At 40.1% G+C, this 16827-nt stretch overlaps 1 protein-coding gene across 2 annotated transcripts in view; it reads left to right on the top strand.

Moving 5' to 3' along the window:
• Positions 1-1431: 1431 nt before the first annotated feature.
• Positions 1432-16827, top strand: part of sgsm1a (small G protein signaling modulator 1a) — a 38732-nt gene continuing 23336 nt past the window's right edge. For both annotated transcript variants that reach the window (XM_053325223.1, XM_053325222.1), the window contains exons 1-2: positions 1432-1476; positions 1616-1659. In XM_053325223.1, coding sequence (XP_053181198.1) covers positions 1458-1476; positions 1616-1659 — 63 coding nt within the window. In that variant the 5' untranslated portion in view covers positions 1432-1457. The remainder of the gene's footprint in view (positions 1477-1615; positions 1660-16827) is intronic.

The following is a 16827-nucleotide window of genomic DNA, read 5'->3' as shown; positions in this document are numbered from 1 at the left end:
AAATAAATAATATAGCTAAATAAATATATAAAAAGGCTATAAAATCAGTATGGTTTGCAAGTTCTGTAACTAGTTGAAGACAAGACTTTTACCTCAGTATTTTCATACTTTGACCACAAGATGGCACAATGACAAAATGTTTCCATGTCAGGGAAATTCACAATAAACTCAGAACTAAGACCTGCCTTCATAGTATGCCCCTTTTTTCAGTGCAGGATGGATTTTTTTTTCTTTGTGGTTTTCAGTTTGAATTGAATATATGTATTTATGTATTTAAATTAGTTTTTAAGGTAAAGTCATGCCACACTAATTCCCAAAACTGATACTGATAACTCAGAGTGAGAGGAGACAACAGAACACCGATTGTTTTCATCTTTTACTTTCATATGATTATGATATAATCTATTTATTTATACACCCAGCCATGAAGGTACCACATTAGTATTAATGTTAACTCATGTCTGTGTCTATCTGATCAATGTAGGTCCAATATCCAATTTTTTAGGAAAATATGTCTTTTTAGCTGCTAAATGCACACCAATGTTCACCAGCTGGATGCTGAATTTGTCTGTCTGCTGTTTGGCGTTGAGCAGATACAGTACAGTGGGAAATGTTGCTAAAATCACTGGTCTATTACAGCTATGAGAAGGGCAAGAATGAACCAAAACGGCAAAGATGTATGCCAGAAAATCAAAACAATGAGCTGAAAGATGCCTAAAAGAGCTTTGTTAAACTGAGGGCAGCTGCAGAGTCAGGCTATAGCAGGGACTCAATACTAGCTAACTACCTGTCACATTTCAAATGTAACTACAGCTGGGCGATACTGTTGACCATATACCTCAATATTCATACTGGGACAATATTGTAGGGAAGACTGTTCGTGTTTTCACAAAATATTTACACAATGAGATTTTTGATCAATAATAATCAGTAATATGGATATAATGACTAAGTGGGTAAAAACAAATAATAACATCCAGTCTGGTAAGTTTAGAAAATTACATCACTTTACTGTAATGCAGTATTTAAAACCATGGAAACACAACACTTATGCCATATCACGATATTACTGTTTTAAAATCTATGATGATATCTAGTCTTATAGGGATATCAATATAATATCAACATATTTCCCAGCACTAATTTGAACCATTCAAGAAAAAAAGATCAATTATAGTTGCTGTATTTCAAAGACAACACCAAAGCTGTTTTAAATGCTACAGAGCTGTTTTCACTTTGAATGTAAACTGATATATTGAGGCTAGGACCACCATTGAATAATATATAATATATAATATATATATATATATATAATATTGATGAATATACCAGCCAATTGAAACACTGTATGTGTCTTTAAGAGGCGTGTGTAAAGAGGAGGTGGAGCCACATCGCCGTGTAGCAGCCAGCACTCAGCTGATGGGAGGGGTGCTGCTTGCAGACAGGAGACAGGATCCATGGCAGCAATCATGGCAGGTGGGAGCAAAAGATTATGATAGACATATTTACATTATGTTTTAGGTGCTTTGTAATTGTGGAAACAGATTGGTTTTGATCCACTGTAAAAAATAAAAATAACAAATATTTTTATTCTAATAATCTGTTTGTATTTTAGAAGCTGAGACCCGTCAGAGGCTACTGCGCACAGTCAAGAAGGAGGTGGGTGTTTTCAGCTCAGCAGTTATCGAGTCGGAAAAACAAACACGTTTTGTTTGTATGAAGCTGTACAATTCACACTGCACTTAGGGAGGGCTGTCAGGTGATCTTTGGTTAAGACTGGTGGGATACTTATCTGTCTGTACTGAATGTACATTTTTTTTCTCTAATGATGATACCTGACAGATTAATCTATCTATCTATCTACCTCTTTAAAATATTAGAAAACTAATAGTAAATGTAGTACAATTGATTGCTTTGCTTTTTAAAAAAGCATTATTTCTTATTCAGTGGTCCCTGTTTGTGCTGCAGCTCAGTAAGAAGCAGAAGGAAACAGATTGACTATAGCCAGTGTTTGTGATGCTCTCTGTCAAGATATTTGGTGGTTTCAGTAAGACATAAAGCAGGTGTATATTTATGTGTGATGTGTGTCATAGAATGCTTTTGGGGACAAATTTCAGACTATAGGACTAGTTAATTGGGGGTGATTTGTCCAATTGAGGACAAAAGCTGTGTCCCCAATTGGGAAAAAGCCCATTTTTGGTTCAGTAGTTATGGTTAGGATAAGTCTACAGAAGGAAATTGATCATTCAATGATTTTCTTCCCTGTCAATTATCAGAGAGCTCTTTTGTCACAGAAAGAGACTTCTGTGCCAGGATTTTGTGTCCCATGACATGATATAATGTGACTGCATACATCAGGGTCGTACTTTTTAGAAATGTCACATCAAGTCTGTCATCATAAGATAGACATGAACAGTAGTAATGCTGCAAAGCTCAAGCTGATGAGCATTCATTATGTTGATTTGTTAATTTTTCTGCTGTTTTACTGCTTTTTTATTTGCAAAACAGCCAAAAAATAAAAAAGAGAAAATTCTTATTTATACAAATATACAATACTTAAACACAGCATGTTCATAATGTGTAAATTGGGTACTAAGAAACATCTGTAGTGCTGATCAGTCAAAAGTCATTCACATAAACACAAAGTGTGGCACATGTTAAAATAAGATAAGATATAAATATTTTTTGTTTATGAATGTGTGAATGAGAGGTTAAGGATTTAGCTAACCTAAATTAACTGTTATTTGGGCTAACATTATTGGCATGTGTTGTAATTTGAGATATAATTGTTAATATGTTTCAACAAAAGTGTACATTATTATTAAACAGCACTCTATTAACATGTTAAGTCAAATATATGACTATAATGACCTTTTCTACTCAATCTAAATTAGCTAGTTGTACTGCATATTAGCCTGCTACTGTTAGCTTTGTCAGTTAGCTAACCAACTGTTAGCTACATGTGGCAGTTACTGTGTGTAAATATTTAGCAGCATTTCTACCGAATATCTAGTTTGGGTGGTTTAACCCATTTTATTTTTCTGATGTTTCACAAGCAAGGACCACACCACCAATGAGATACATTTGACAGATTTATTAACAAGATTTGAATGAACCATTTGTGCTCTTGATGCGGTGTGGGGAGGCCATAAGAAGGATCCGCTGCAGCACCCAGGCAGCGAGGACCCCCAAAAACCTCCACCAAGATGGAGCCGATCTTAACAATGGTGCGACGATGATACGTGGAGAATGTGCTGGTATAGCCGGGAATGATTACGCGCTTGTCTGAATTCGGAGATGAAGAGAGGCACTGAGAGGCATCGATAATGAAATAATTATGGTGACTAATAATTATTATGTAGGTTACGTTGAACGCGTGAAAGTGGTGTTGAAAATGAAATGGTGGAAGTGACGAGAGAGAACGACAGGTAGGTTGTGTGGAACGTGTGAAAAGGGCTTTGATAATGAAATGAACGGAGTGACGATAGAAAGAAATGTAGGTTACAGCGAACGTGTGAAAGGGGCGTTGATAATGAAATGACTGTAGTGACTGGATAGAACGACAGGTAGGTTACGTTAAACGTGTGAAAGGGAGTGGTCTCAGCTGGCCATTTGGCGGAAACGGTCATCCACCATGGAACCCCCAAAATTGGCTTGCATGGTTCTGTCTGCTGAAGTTGCGGGAGTGGCGCTTGGGGGCAATGACATCCCGGTGTCACTGCCTGGGAGAAATGAGCTGCAGGGATCAGTGTAATCGAATATGGGTGATCCTGGTACCTCGATGAGGAGACAGCGGAGGTGCTTGTATCCCAGTGGCGAATGTCCCGGCTGAAGCAGAGTGCTGGCAGCCCTCAGTGCCAGGAGCCTTGACTAGAGCAGGCTGCTGTGGCAACTAGAGCTGGATGTCCCCGATAAAAGTTGCCTGCTGTCGAACTAGGCAAGGAGCCAAGGTTAGATTGAGTAAATGATGGGGTCGCTGACATCAAACTTCCTGGCCGAATTGAAGTAGTGCAGATGGAATGATGAAATGGCAGGGGTCGTTGGCATCCTGGTGGCGATGTTCTGGTCTAAGCGAAGTGCTGTGATTGGAGTGAAGAGACGGCAGGGGTTACGGGCATCCCGGTGCCCGATGTTCCTGTTGGAACGAAGTGCTGTGGTTGGACAGATAAACAGCATGGGTTGCAAGCATCCCGGTGCTCGATGTCCTTATCTAAGCAAGGTGCTGCACTGCAGTCGGAGTGAGGAAACGGCATGGGTTGCTGGCATCTTGGACCCGATGTCCACAAGTAAGCGAAACTTTGCGCTCTGAGTGGGGAGGCGGCATAGGTCGCAGGCATCCTGGTGCCTGATGTCCATGACTAAGCGAAGCGCCACTGTTGGATTTAAAGAAACGGCATGGGTGCCTGATGTTCCTGTCTAAGCAAGGCGCTGCGCTGCTGTTGGATTTAAGGAAACGGGGTCGCTGGCATTGTGGTGCCCGATTTCCCTGTCTAAGCGAAACGCTGTAGTCGGAGGGGGGAAACGGCATGGGTTGCTGGCATCTTGGACCCGATGTCCACGAGTAAGCGAAACGTTGCGGTCCGAGTGGGGAGACGGCATGCGTCGCAGGCATCCTGGACCTGATGTCCATGACAAGAGAAACTCTGCGGTTGTAGTGGGCAACTGCATGGGTTGCAGGCATCCCGGTGCCTGATGTCCCTGTCTAGGAGAAGCGATGCAGTTGTAGTGAGAACACGGCAGGGGTCGCAGGCATCCCAGTGCCCGAAGTCCGTTTGAAGCGAAGTGCTGTGGTTGAAGCAGGAAAACTGCAGGGGGTGCTTATGCTTATTTGATGATATAGAAACAATATCAGGTTAGTTGTATTTGTGATAAATTGTGTTTGTAGTTTGCAATCCGGTGCTTTTAACGTGGACGATACGGAGTGATTTCGGTTAGTATTTGTGACAAGCTGTGTTAGTAACATGCGACATGGTGCTTTTAATGGCCGATGATGCTTTAATGACGATTGACTAGATGTACTAGCAACGCGCAACCCTGTGTTTGTAATGTGCAAGTGCCGGTGTGCAATAGCAAAGTGATGTTAGAGTAGCTGCACGAGAAGCTTGCAGCTGGTAAATGGAAAAAGACAATGTGGAAGTGACTTTAAATTAATTATGAATTCTTAACTACAAAGTAGTGGAGATGGATAACGTATGATGCAGAACTGATGTCTCGTGCCGTTGGTATAAATACTGAGAAGTCTGAGTAGAATGAGTAGCACAATACTACCTGGCCCGCACCAGGGGGGCTGTGGCCGTGGGGATACGGGGCTCTGTGACGTCATGTGTGCTGATCCGGGCTTTGGCGAAAACCCGGAAGCGCGGGAGACCCAGTGGCTGTTGTTGCCGCTGAGTAAAAATGAAGTTTTGGTTTAACGTGTCTGAGGTTGATAGGGAATGCATCCTATGCAAGAATTATTGGGGGTGGGCGGCGGTTCAGTTGCTGATGTCGGGGTCCGTTTGTGGATGTAAAGGCGGCCAGACGGAGGTGCAATTATGCGGGAAGTACGATCTGTTTCTGGGACGACCATCAAACTCAAATACAAGAGCGAAAGAGGGGGAAGAGGGTTAGGTTTGTTTATATAGGAGCCGGAAGGGGTGTTATTGGTGTGTGTTCCCGCTCCTGAAACTGCGCATCATAAGCTTTGATTAAATCTCCATTTAGCCATTGATTGTCTTATAACTAAGTTAAGTCTGCATGCAGTGAACTAAACAGAACCACATTCAAGTGTTCAGCTGGAGTGTGATTAAATATTTAAAGTTGAACCAATTCAGCTTCAAACACATTTCTCTCTGTCACATCCACTGAACTGGGAATATTTAATTGATTTTTAATGACAGCTTAATATCAGCATGACATATCAGTAGACTGATCACTCCATTGTGTCTCCATTGTCCTGCAGTCATGTGTTTTTGTTGTCCGTTGGTTGAGGTTCTTGTTTCCCTTTGTTTGTTCAGGGTAGTGTTCAACTTAATGTTTACACATGGAAACACTGTGAAACCTTAGAAATTCCCAATACAACCTGAGTATCAGTTTTAATGGGCCAGAGGCTGTTACGTAGTCACTCTTCCTGACCAGATTTACACGAGACCAGGCAGTTGTTTTTTTTAAACCTTCATTCTGTTAACAATTGATTTTTTTTATTTGTTCAATCTCAGATTACCTCATAAATTACAAGACTTTATTTCTCCCCAACAAACAAAGATAAAGATCACATCTCAGATCTTGTGAAAGAAGAGACTTTAATCAGATTTGTTTTTTCTCCAAGTCCTGTTTGCAGTCTTATCAGTGAGAACCAGACTCTTCCTATGATTAACTGTGCCTCCTGTGTGCTGATAGGACCTTGATGAAATTCATCCACAGTGGCTCTTTCACTGCATATCACGAATGCAGCCGATTATGAGTCTGTAAATGGACCAATGAAACAACATGTCAGTATAGCAGCTCACTTTTTTCCCAAATAGCACTTAATTAAGGAATTAATTGAAACAAAAGCAATACTAATCTAGATGAATTAACAAATGTGTATATTAGACAATTCCTAAATGTATCCATCCATTTTCAAGGAAACATAGATTTTGTTGTTGTTTGTACCATTTACCCATTAGTTTATGATTATTATTACTCTGTGTGGGTTATACCATATGGTGTCTCTATGCTGAGTTTTCTCACACTCTCCATGTCCAGCTGGTTATATGCCACCAGTCTGTTCAAATGTACCTGGATGTGGGCCATTATCCAGAGAGTTCAGGACGTCTGTGGCAGCAAAATTACCTTCTGGCACAAAATTGGTTTGAATGAGATCTCATATTTGCCATAGCCTTGATATAAAAACCCCTTTCTGTCTGTGTCTGTCTCTCTATCTTCTTCTGATCGTACCTCTTAATAGAGCTCCTCTTTTGTATATCACACACATGCACACAAACACAGATACACACCTGTGTTTGCTAAAGGAGAGAGAGAGGGGATGAGAGACTATTAAAATACATACAGGCCACAGAGATCTGCATCATTTACTTCCCTGCGTTGCTTTTTTTTACAGACTGTAGCCGCTTAGTCAGGATAAGGTTAAAGATAGTTGTAAGAGAGTGTCAGATAATCCATAGTTGCTGTTTTCTGCTTGAGATTTTTAGATTCCAGGTAGCATATTGATAGAAAACATTAACATAGAGTTGAGTCATACTGCAGGAACCAGCTGCAGGGAAACCATCAAATATTATTGTTGTCATAGATACTGATAGAGATCATTACACTGTCATACAGTTTTTGACCTTTGTAGGTAAATATATATGTGTCATAAATGTACTCAGAGAGATGCATTACTGCCAAAAAGAGAAATTACATACAGACCAGGGTTTGTACAACATGAGAATAAAAAAGGGTCTGTCGGGATGAGGAATGTGGAGCCTCCTTTTTCTGTTAACATCAGAAGCTATGCAGCAGCCTTGGGGGGTTACCTGTGTTGGCGCTGGCATCATTAGAGTAGGAAAGATTAATTACACATATTTCACGGAGGAATAATCACACGTGCTCATCATTGTTACTTGAACCGGAAGGTTTCTTTATTTGCACATGCTCATATATACATCAATCATAGGTCATGACGTCAGTGTACAACTTAACAACATCTTAGCCTTTAATTAAACTCCCTCACTTGCTCCTACATGTATATAGTAAAAGTCATACTCAACACAGCTGTATCAATTGCACACTTCACAGCTGTCTGGCAGTTCACCTTCCAAAAATATAACCCAAACATTTTTCGATCTTGTTGCAGACTTAGTCAAAACATGATATGTGGCTAGGCTATGTGTGCTGTTGGGGAATATTTAAAGGTTGTTTTATTATCGCTGCGTTCAAACTGAATCAAATTATACCTGATGTTCACATGTTTACATCTCTGACAACATACTGGTTTCTTTGACAGAGCAATTGCATCTTGGTTCATGTTCAGCCAGTGCCATATATTTTGCTTTACATGTAGATAAAGCTACTGTTGGCTGCTTCGTAGTCTTCCATGAAATGACCATTTTTGTTTAAGTAAAGCAGTATCTTGTTGTACATCATCTGTTATTTTGATCTGCGGCCCAATCAGTATCATTATATAATACAAGTTTGAGTTTTTCTTCTCCATTCTTGTAACACAGCTCCTCATTTATTGTGTCCTTCAAGTACCTCAACACATGTTTAGCAGGTATCTAGTGTTGTTCCTTTGGCTCTAATGGGTATTATGACAGCTTACTGACCATCAAGCTTAGCTCTGGTCTCATACATTTCAATATCAAGCGACTAATACTTCATAACATCTTGTTGGATCAAAAGGTTCACCATCATAGTTTTGTTTATGTTCACATGGAGTCAACCTTGTCTTACAGTCAGACAGACATACCAAATATCAGCAGTATCTTTGTTATGCACCTTTTTTTGATCATCTTTATTTCCCCTCCTCTCTGTGTAAAGTCAACACCTAGGAAATGCTTACGTTTCCCAAGATCCCCTTATCTTGAATTTGCCTTCAACATTTCTTTCACATTGGGTGAGTCACTATCATTGGCAGCAATAATTAGATAAATGTACCAAATGATCAGAATTACCCTTTCGTTTTCTGTTAGCATTTTCAGGATCATATGTTCTGATTTCTCCATAATTCAGACTATAATCTGTCTGAGTGTCATTGTCACTCTCTGAAGTTTCTATTTTAGGCTCTTGTGTCTCTTTTGAGCTTTGATCAACCATCTTGGCTGTTGGCATGCATGGGGGATACAAATCTCTTCTCATGAAGATCATCATTGTTTGGTGGAAGCAATAAGAGAGTTTAAAAAAACCCTGCAAAATCTTAAGGGGAGAATGGGGGGAGACCATCATTTCCAGTAAAGTTTGTCCTTGACAAAATTTAAGAGGTATAGGTTTGTTCGTGGTTGTTCTTGCCACAGTTCAAGTAACTACTGTGCATTAAGAAAACCCTCAGTAGGTCGGTATCTCCAGTTGTCTGTTATTACAAGCCTACCTCCATGTAAATGTGTAGTGTGGAGTCTGTCGTCCACTTTTCTTGTAGCACCTGCCGCATTTGTCAATAACTTATTTGGTATATTGCTCTTGAGTAGCATGCATCTTGCCATTTTAGTGTTTTCCAGTTTCTCCCAGTGGTTTGATTTTGATTGAGTAAGGTACTGAAGTCTTATGTCTTATGTGCAACTTACAAGCTCACTGAGCAATGACTGGAGCCATTAGAGGCTAAGTCAGCAATTAATGTTTTAGTGGCTTTGACAGTATCACCCTTTGCTTTCAGAAATTACACAGACACTGCTCCTAAAAAATCATCAGCAAATGCTAGAGTGTATCTAAACCCATCTTTAGCCTCTGACTCTATATGGCCAGCCAAATCTGTGTGTACAGTCTCAAGTTCTGCTTTTACTCTTTCATCAGGCTCTTGGTTCCAGCTCTGAGCTAATTCCCCTTTTGTGCGGGCTTCACAGTTGAGACTAGACTTATCAATCTTACCCTTGACTTACATTCCCTCTTTTATATTCCAGCTTTGACACATTATCATAATTACAGTGAATTTTTCACCATGTTTCAGTATTAACATTAAACACCCATCATTCATCATGTTCATCATTTACAATGTTAAGATAGTAAAGTCTATCATACTCTTTGACGTCGAACATGGTAACATCCTTGTTGATGAGCTGGTCACACTTTTGTCAGAAGTTGACTGATGCCATTGACTCTTTGACAGAGAAAGTGTCTTTTGCATATGACAGTATGTACAACGCATTTGTCCGCATTCTATTCACCTGATGCCCTTCACTGTTTATTGCTTTTGTATCAACTTGTCAGCCCTTTTGTTTCAGTGCAGTCATTACTCGACGTGGCTTTGACCTCATTAAAAGTTATCATCTTATCACCGTGCATTATGGATGCCATGCCATTGGTCTGGCAGCACCTTATTCCGAAACCTCAATAGTTTGAAAAACTTCCCATTGGACCAAAAGCCAACTTCTTCAAAGGCCTGTTGCTACAAAAATTACACACTCTCCCTGGACTTTTCTGCTCTAAATATCTATCTGTATCTTGATGTGCAAGTGATAATTCTAAACCAAACGATGTCTTTCCCTAACCCTTACCAAGTGGCTCTTGTGCACAAACCTTACAAGACCTTAACGACAGTGTTGTTACACCATTCAACATAATTATATTTTAGTAATAATAATAATGATAATAATAATAATAATAATAATGATAATAATAATAAAGATTTTTATTTAAAGGCACCTTTCAAAGCACTCAAGGACACCTTACAAGGCACATATAACACAACAACAGTACATCAAACAGTATAAATCAGGTGACATTTAGTGCAAAGATAAAGAATAAATATGAATGTGACTACAAAGTGCATTAGTACAATAAATAAACAAGAACGTGATTGCATAGTTAGTGTGAGACATAGTATGCCACTCTGAATAGGTGCGTTTTCAGGCGGGATTTAAAGGTGGAGTCAGAGTCAGAAGTGCAAATGTCTGGTGGGAGAGAGTTCCATAGGCGGGGGGCAGATCGGCTGAAGGCTCTTGACCCCATGGTGGTTAAGTTGGCAGATGGGGCAAAGAGCTGGTTGGCAGAGGAGGATCGGGAGATAGTTCAGAGAGATATGATGGTGCCAGGTTGTGAAGGATCTTGAAAGTGAGGAGTAGAATCTTGAAGCCAATGCAGGATTTGATAGGGAGCCAATGAAGTTGCTGCAGGGCGGGAGTGATGTGTTCAATAGAGGGAGTTCTAGTTATGAAACGAGCGGCTGTGTTCTGTACCAGTTGGAGTTTGTGAAGCCCTAACCCTAACCCTAAGCCACAGAAGACCAAAGAGGAGAGAGTTACAGTAGTCCAGACGGGATGTGATCAGGGTGTTTACCAGGATAGCAGTGCAGGTTGGTGAAAGTGAGGGACGGAGACGATTGATGTTGCGTATATGGAAGTATGCAGACCGAGTAACGTTATTGATGTGGACTTCAAAAGATAATGTGCTGTCCAGGCTCTTTACCTGAGGGGATGGAGGAACAGTGGAATTGTTGATGGACAGTGTTGAAAGTGTTGAGTGTTGCTAAGGTTGATCGGGTACAGATGATGAGGACCTCAGTTTTTTCGCCGTTGAGTTTAAGAAAGTTGAGTGAGAGCCATGATTTAATTTCCAGTAAGCAGTCGGATAGAGCTATGGGTGGCAGAGTGGAAGTAGGCTTTGTGGAAAGATAGAGTTGGGTATCATCAGCGTAACAGTGGAATTGTATGTCAAATTTCCTGAGAATGTGACCAAGAGGCAGAAGATAAATAATGAACAGGAGGGGCCAAGGACAGAGCCCTGGGGAACACCACTATCGACTGGAGAGGAGCTGTATCTCAGGTTCTTGAGTTGAACAAACTGTGTGCAGCCAGAGAGATATGATGTAAACCAAGCCAGAGGGATGTCAGTTATTCCAATGGAGGCTAACCTGTCCAGGAGGATGTCATGAGAAACGGTGTCGTAAGCTGTGCCCAGGTCGAGGAGAACCAGAATGGAGAGAAGTCCAGAGTCCGATGCCATCAGGAGGTCATTTATGATTTTCACTAGGGCTGTCTCAGTGCTGTGGAGGGGACGGAAGCCTGACTGAAATTGTTCATAGAGGTTGTTGTCAGACAGATGGGTGTGGACCTCAGCTGCAACAGTTCTTTCTACTATTTTTGAGAAATGGCAAGTTTGAGATGGGACGGAAGTTGTTCAAGTCATTCGGATCGGCGAACAACACCAGCAGTCAGAGAGGAATTAATGATGTCAGTTATTAACGCGGACAGGGCAGGTAGGCAGATTTTTACCAGGTGGGTAGGTAGGGGGTCTAACTGGCAGGTAGATGACTTGGATTTATGAATGAGACCAGTTATTTCAGAGACAGTTGGCAGTATGAAGCTGGCGAGCGGAGAGCTGAAGGAAGATGTAGGCCCACAGTGCAGAGAGGATGCAGAGTTATTTGTAGCAGTCAGTGTCTGGTGGATATTTTCAATTTTGGCATTGAAGAAGGTCATGAAGGTATCACACTGTGTAACTGTGAGTAAGTGAGGTGGTAGAGCATCAGGTGGTTTCAGAATATTGTTGAGAGTTGAGAATAGGGCTCTAGTGTTCCCATCAGCTGTCCTGATTAAGGTTGAGTAGTATGTGGTCTTGGCTGAGGAAAGAGCATCCTTGTATTGAAGTATGTGATTATAATACATTTCTTTGTGAACTGCAAGACCGGTTTTTACATAAGATAAAGAATACACTAAGGGCCTAATTTACTAAGATCCTAAATAGTGGGTACTAAATTGCGTGCACGGTGCAATAGATTGCGCGTTTTGTTTGCGTGCGTTTTGCTGGTGATCTACTAAGAATAACTGCGTAAATGAAAACAGGTGCAACAGGGTGGAGACAGCAGTACTTTAAATGAGGGGTTTGTGTGTCCTTCTGGAGAGTTTAGACGAGCAGAAAGCCCGCAAGCGCAAAATGAAATGTGATCAGGTTCTAGTGGAAGAGGTCAACACATATATATATAGTTATAACAATATTACCAGAAAAACCGACATATGGGAGATTATTTATATTATTATTATTATTATTAATACAGGTGGAAAAACTCCGTCCTGTATATATTCTGTCATTGTGCCTCCTTCTCCTCCTCTTCCTCTCCACAGTAACAGTAGTCATCTGAGGGCAATGATCAGCCGGTTAATACCTGCCCTTCAAAGATATTATTTATAGACGCAGTCACCGTCAGTAAAATTACCTTCAGGTTTGGTAAATCACAATGCGCGTGCTAAATAACATATTTGCATTTTCTCCTCCCTGTATTTTGCACACTGGGGTTGAAACGCCCCACCTTGCATATTCATTATGGCAAACGTACTAAATGGACAGCACGTATATCTTACACAGTTGAAAGATGCAAACCTCAGTAAACTGCGTTAGTAGATCAGCTTGCACATTTTTTGCAGGTGATGTCAAGTTTGCACACGTTTTTACACACGCAGACCTTTAGTAAATCAGTTAAAGGCTAAGGATGACAAAGGTAACCTGATTGGAATGCTTAACCATAAATGATGGTATTGCATTATTATTGGTTATCACACTGATAATGTTAATTACCTGACAAAACAGACTTTATAACTGTGGTCTTCTGTTGATGTCGTGTTTCACACAGGTGAACTCTGATTTAGTAAATCTAAGAGTCAAACAAAATGATACACATGATTTATACACATGAGTATCTGTATAATGGGGAACCAAAATCTGTTAAATTGAGCAATATTTTAACAGTCTGGAAGGTAGTAAGGGCAGCAGTCACTGAACTCCAGCAACTCATATAGTACATATTTTCAGAGCAATGGGGCTCTAGAACAAGGGGCTTTTGTTTTTGGGATAACAGGCCATCAGACTAATGGGCTTCTGGTCCAATGGGACATTTTTCAAACCAATGGTGTTTCGGAATAATGAGTATTTGGACCAATGGGCAGGCCCGTCATTATGTGGATGGTAAATGGCTTAAATGATTCAGGCATACCTTTCAGAATCATTACAATCAACAGCTCAATTCTAAGAGTCTATTCAGCATTTCTCAGTGCTGTAATATAGCTGTCTCTGCATGAATGATGTAGTCTGTAACACCCATTGGCTTTCTGGAGAGTTGTTACATCTGTGTTAGAGGCTAATCATGCATGGCTTCCCTTTACTTGCTTAATGATCCCTCAATATCTTCAAGGCTTATCTCTCATTGTCTGCTGCTTCTCTCATAAACAGGGAAATACTTTTTTCATCCAAAATCTTTATCAATTCAGCGAAGGCTTCTTCATTTTTCTTACATCTTCCTCCTCCCCATTAGATTCAGACTCATTCAGTTTGGTTCTTTTTAGCCCTAGCAACCAGAGGTAGCTGAAAAACTTCATAATTCGCAATATTTAAAAATCTGTTTAAACATAACCGGTGCCGTTGACTTTGAAGTTCCTTCCTGGGCCTATAACTTATTGGCACTGTCTTCATAAGGATAGGAAAATCAGTTTACTTACACATATTTTACAGAGGAATAATCATACATGCTCATCAGTGGTGGAGGATTTCTTTATTTGTACATGCTCATTTGACTGAGAGTTAAGATTTAACTTTGGTTGACAAAACAGTCTCATCAGGATTAAGCGAAGAAGAAGCCCTCAAAATACTCACATCTATAAACCCATGAGAACTGGGCAACTGCTGTATGTCACAATCACAGGGCCTAAATAGGCCCTATGATGAGACTGTTGTGTCCACTGTTTCAGGTTGTGTTGTGGTGCATTGATTTAGTGGTGGGATCATGTTCACTGACCCTTTTTAATAGCTGATCAGTCTGTTCATTCATTCAAATTGTTATTCTAAATAATATCATCATAATTCAAATGTGTAACTGCGGCTATTAACTTTAAATGAAAACTGCAGCTCCATGCGCATGGATTAACACACATAACAGTGATGGTTTTTCTTCTGTCTTTTCTCCATTGTGTGTGCGTTCCTCTTGTTCATCAGTGGCCACAAAGATGATGAATAATGAAGGGTGGATGTTAATGGATGGGGCTCTCTCTCTGGCTCTTATTTCTTGGCTCTGCTGTTGCAGGAGTTAATTGGAATACTCTGAAGATTTTTTATCACTCTGGCTGATGCCTTCAGGCTGCAGTGGTTAGTTAGAGGAGATTCATCAGGCTTTGTTGCTGCAACAGACATTTAATGACTTGTCACGTCACGCACACTGTTGTATATGTGAAATCTTGTGGAAATCTAGTTTGTGTGGTAGTGTTTTAGTTTGGTATAGCTGCTCTAAATTGTGTGTTTTTTTTTCCTAGAATATGTTTTAATGATACTAAACTAAAACATGATAGCTCTACATGGCTGGAAAGTCTTTGAAATCACGAAGGCAGAGTGCTTTTAGATATTGTTAGTTACTGTTTATTTCAGAAATGAATGAATGCTGTTGACGCATCTCCTTAGGCGGAAGTGATCCACTGTGCGACACGTGCCGTCTCCATAGAAACCTGCAGGTTGTCTGTGCTTCGACACTTTGCGATATAAATTCCTCCGAGACCTGTTCTGTAGCCCAGATGAGAGAGATGAGAAAACACAGCAGCTGAAACTCAGGGAGGAGTCTGCATCCTCAAGTTGGCAAATCAATCAGTATGTCATTTGTATGTCAGGTGCAATCAGTGAGAAAGCTGATGCATAAATTTCCCCAGCATCATATATATACATACATACGTACATACATACATACATGCATACATATACATAGATATACATATACATACATACACACATATATATATATATGTATATATGTGTGTGTGTGTGTGTGCATGCAGGCTTTATATAAGTCTGATCATGAATAGAGCGGATGTGCATCACATCAGACTGAAGCTGTCTCTGTTGAGTTGGCAGAATGAATCATTTCTGTTGATGCCGAATATAACAATGCTACTGATGCCAACAGGCCAACTTTGGATAAAGGCTGCTGTCTAATTAGTGAAGTTTTTAAGATCCAAAAGTTTTCAGGGGTGCAATGTTCTGTGCACTTTTGTTTGATAATGTTTTGTAAACCTTTTTGTTCATTTTTTGAGGAGTAAAGGTTTAGATCCTCATCTTGAATTAATAATAAGGGTGCGATCAGCACTCAGTTGGCAAATTCTTCTCTGCACCTACACAGAACAAGTTGTTTTGTGTGTCACACTTAAATCCAAAATCTTCTAAAGTTTCTAGTGTGTTCTGTTCTCCTTTTATTTAGATGTTGTTTTTTTGAGACAAAAATAAACTCCATATGGAATTATGGATGTGTATGGATTTACTTGTGTCTATTTAGCCTTTTAAGTTTAGTGTTATAGTATAGTTGATGTGATATCTACTGTGAGATGGAAGAAAATTGTAAGCTGTCAGATTTCATTACATTTCATAATTGCTGATTTTTAGAGCTGCATTACTTTCATTATTGATTTATCTGGTGATTATTTTCTTGATTAAATCATTGTGCATGGATATATCAATAAAAAAAAGTTAAATATACACTGCTAGAAGATTTTATCCTTATTCTTGACATCCTACCATCCCATCTGTGTAGAGTGGGTTAACTAGATATCATAAATGCTCTTTGGTCCATAAATTGAGCCATAGTGAAATATTTAACCTAAAGAGAGAATATCCTGGAGCATTTTATGATTGGGCTGTAAATATGAAACGATGAAAACTAATATTGTTAGAGGACAGCCGACTGCTTCATGACTACTGGCCTGCCTCACAGAGAAAAGATTTGCTCTCAGCACTGAAAGATTGAATCAATGTTTAGATTGGAAAACTGGTTTAAAGATGGGGCTGAAGGCACTTGGACCACTGGAGTGAACATCTGTGCATGTGTTTGTGTGTATCTGCATTTGTGTAGAAACTGAACTTGGCAGTGGTTTTGTGTAATATGGTCATTGTGGACAGACTCATTTCGACAGGAAATTACAGCTATCTGTGTGGCTGTGTCCGGAGGTTGATATTCCCCGTGCAGATTGCAGAGCGATGTCCACACAGGGGGATATCTCCATAGCCACAGCAGGGATTGATTTATCAGTCTTCTTTAACTATTGGTCTGTAGCTGTTGTCAGGTTAGCGGGGAGAAGGGCACATCGCCGTGACGACAAAACCTAACTAATGAGCATTGCCTTTTGAGCACGTGTACCTGACCTTCTCCATATGCTTTAAAAGAAGTTGTGGGTGCATGCAGAGGATGTCATC

The sequence above is a fragment of the Scomber japonicus genome, chromosome 9, assembly GCF_027409825.1.
Source record: "Scomber japonicus isolate fScoJap1 chromosome 9, fScoJap1.pri, whole genome shotgun sequence".
Classification (NCBI taxonomy): Eukaryota; Metazoa; Chordata; class Actinopteri; order Scombriformes; family Scombridae; genus Scomber; species Scomber japonicus.
The sequence above is the reverse complement of the archived record's forward strand: the minus strand, read 5'-3'. Positions and strand labels throughout refer to the sequence as shown.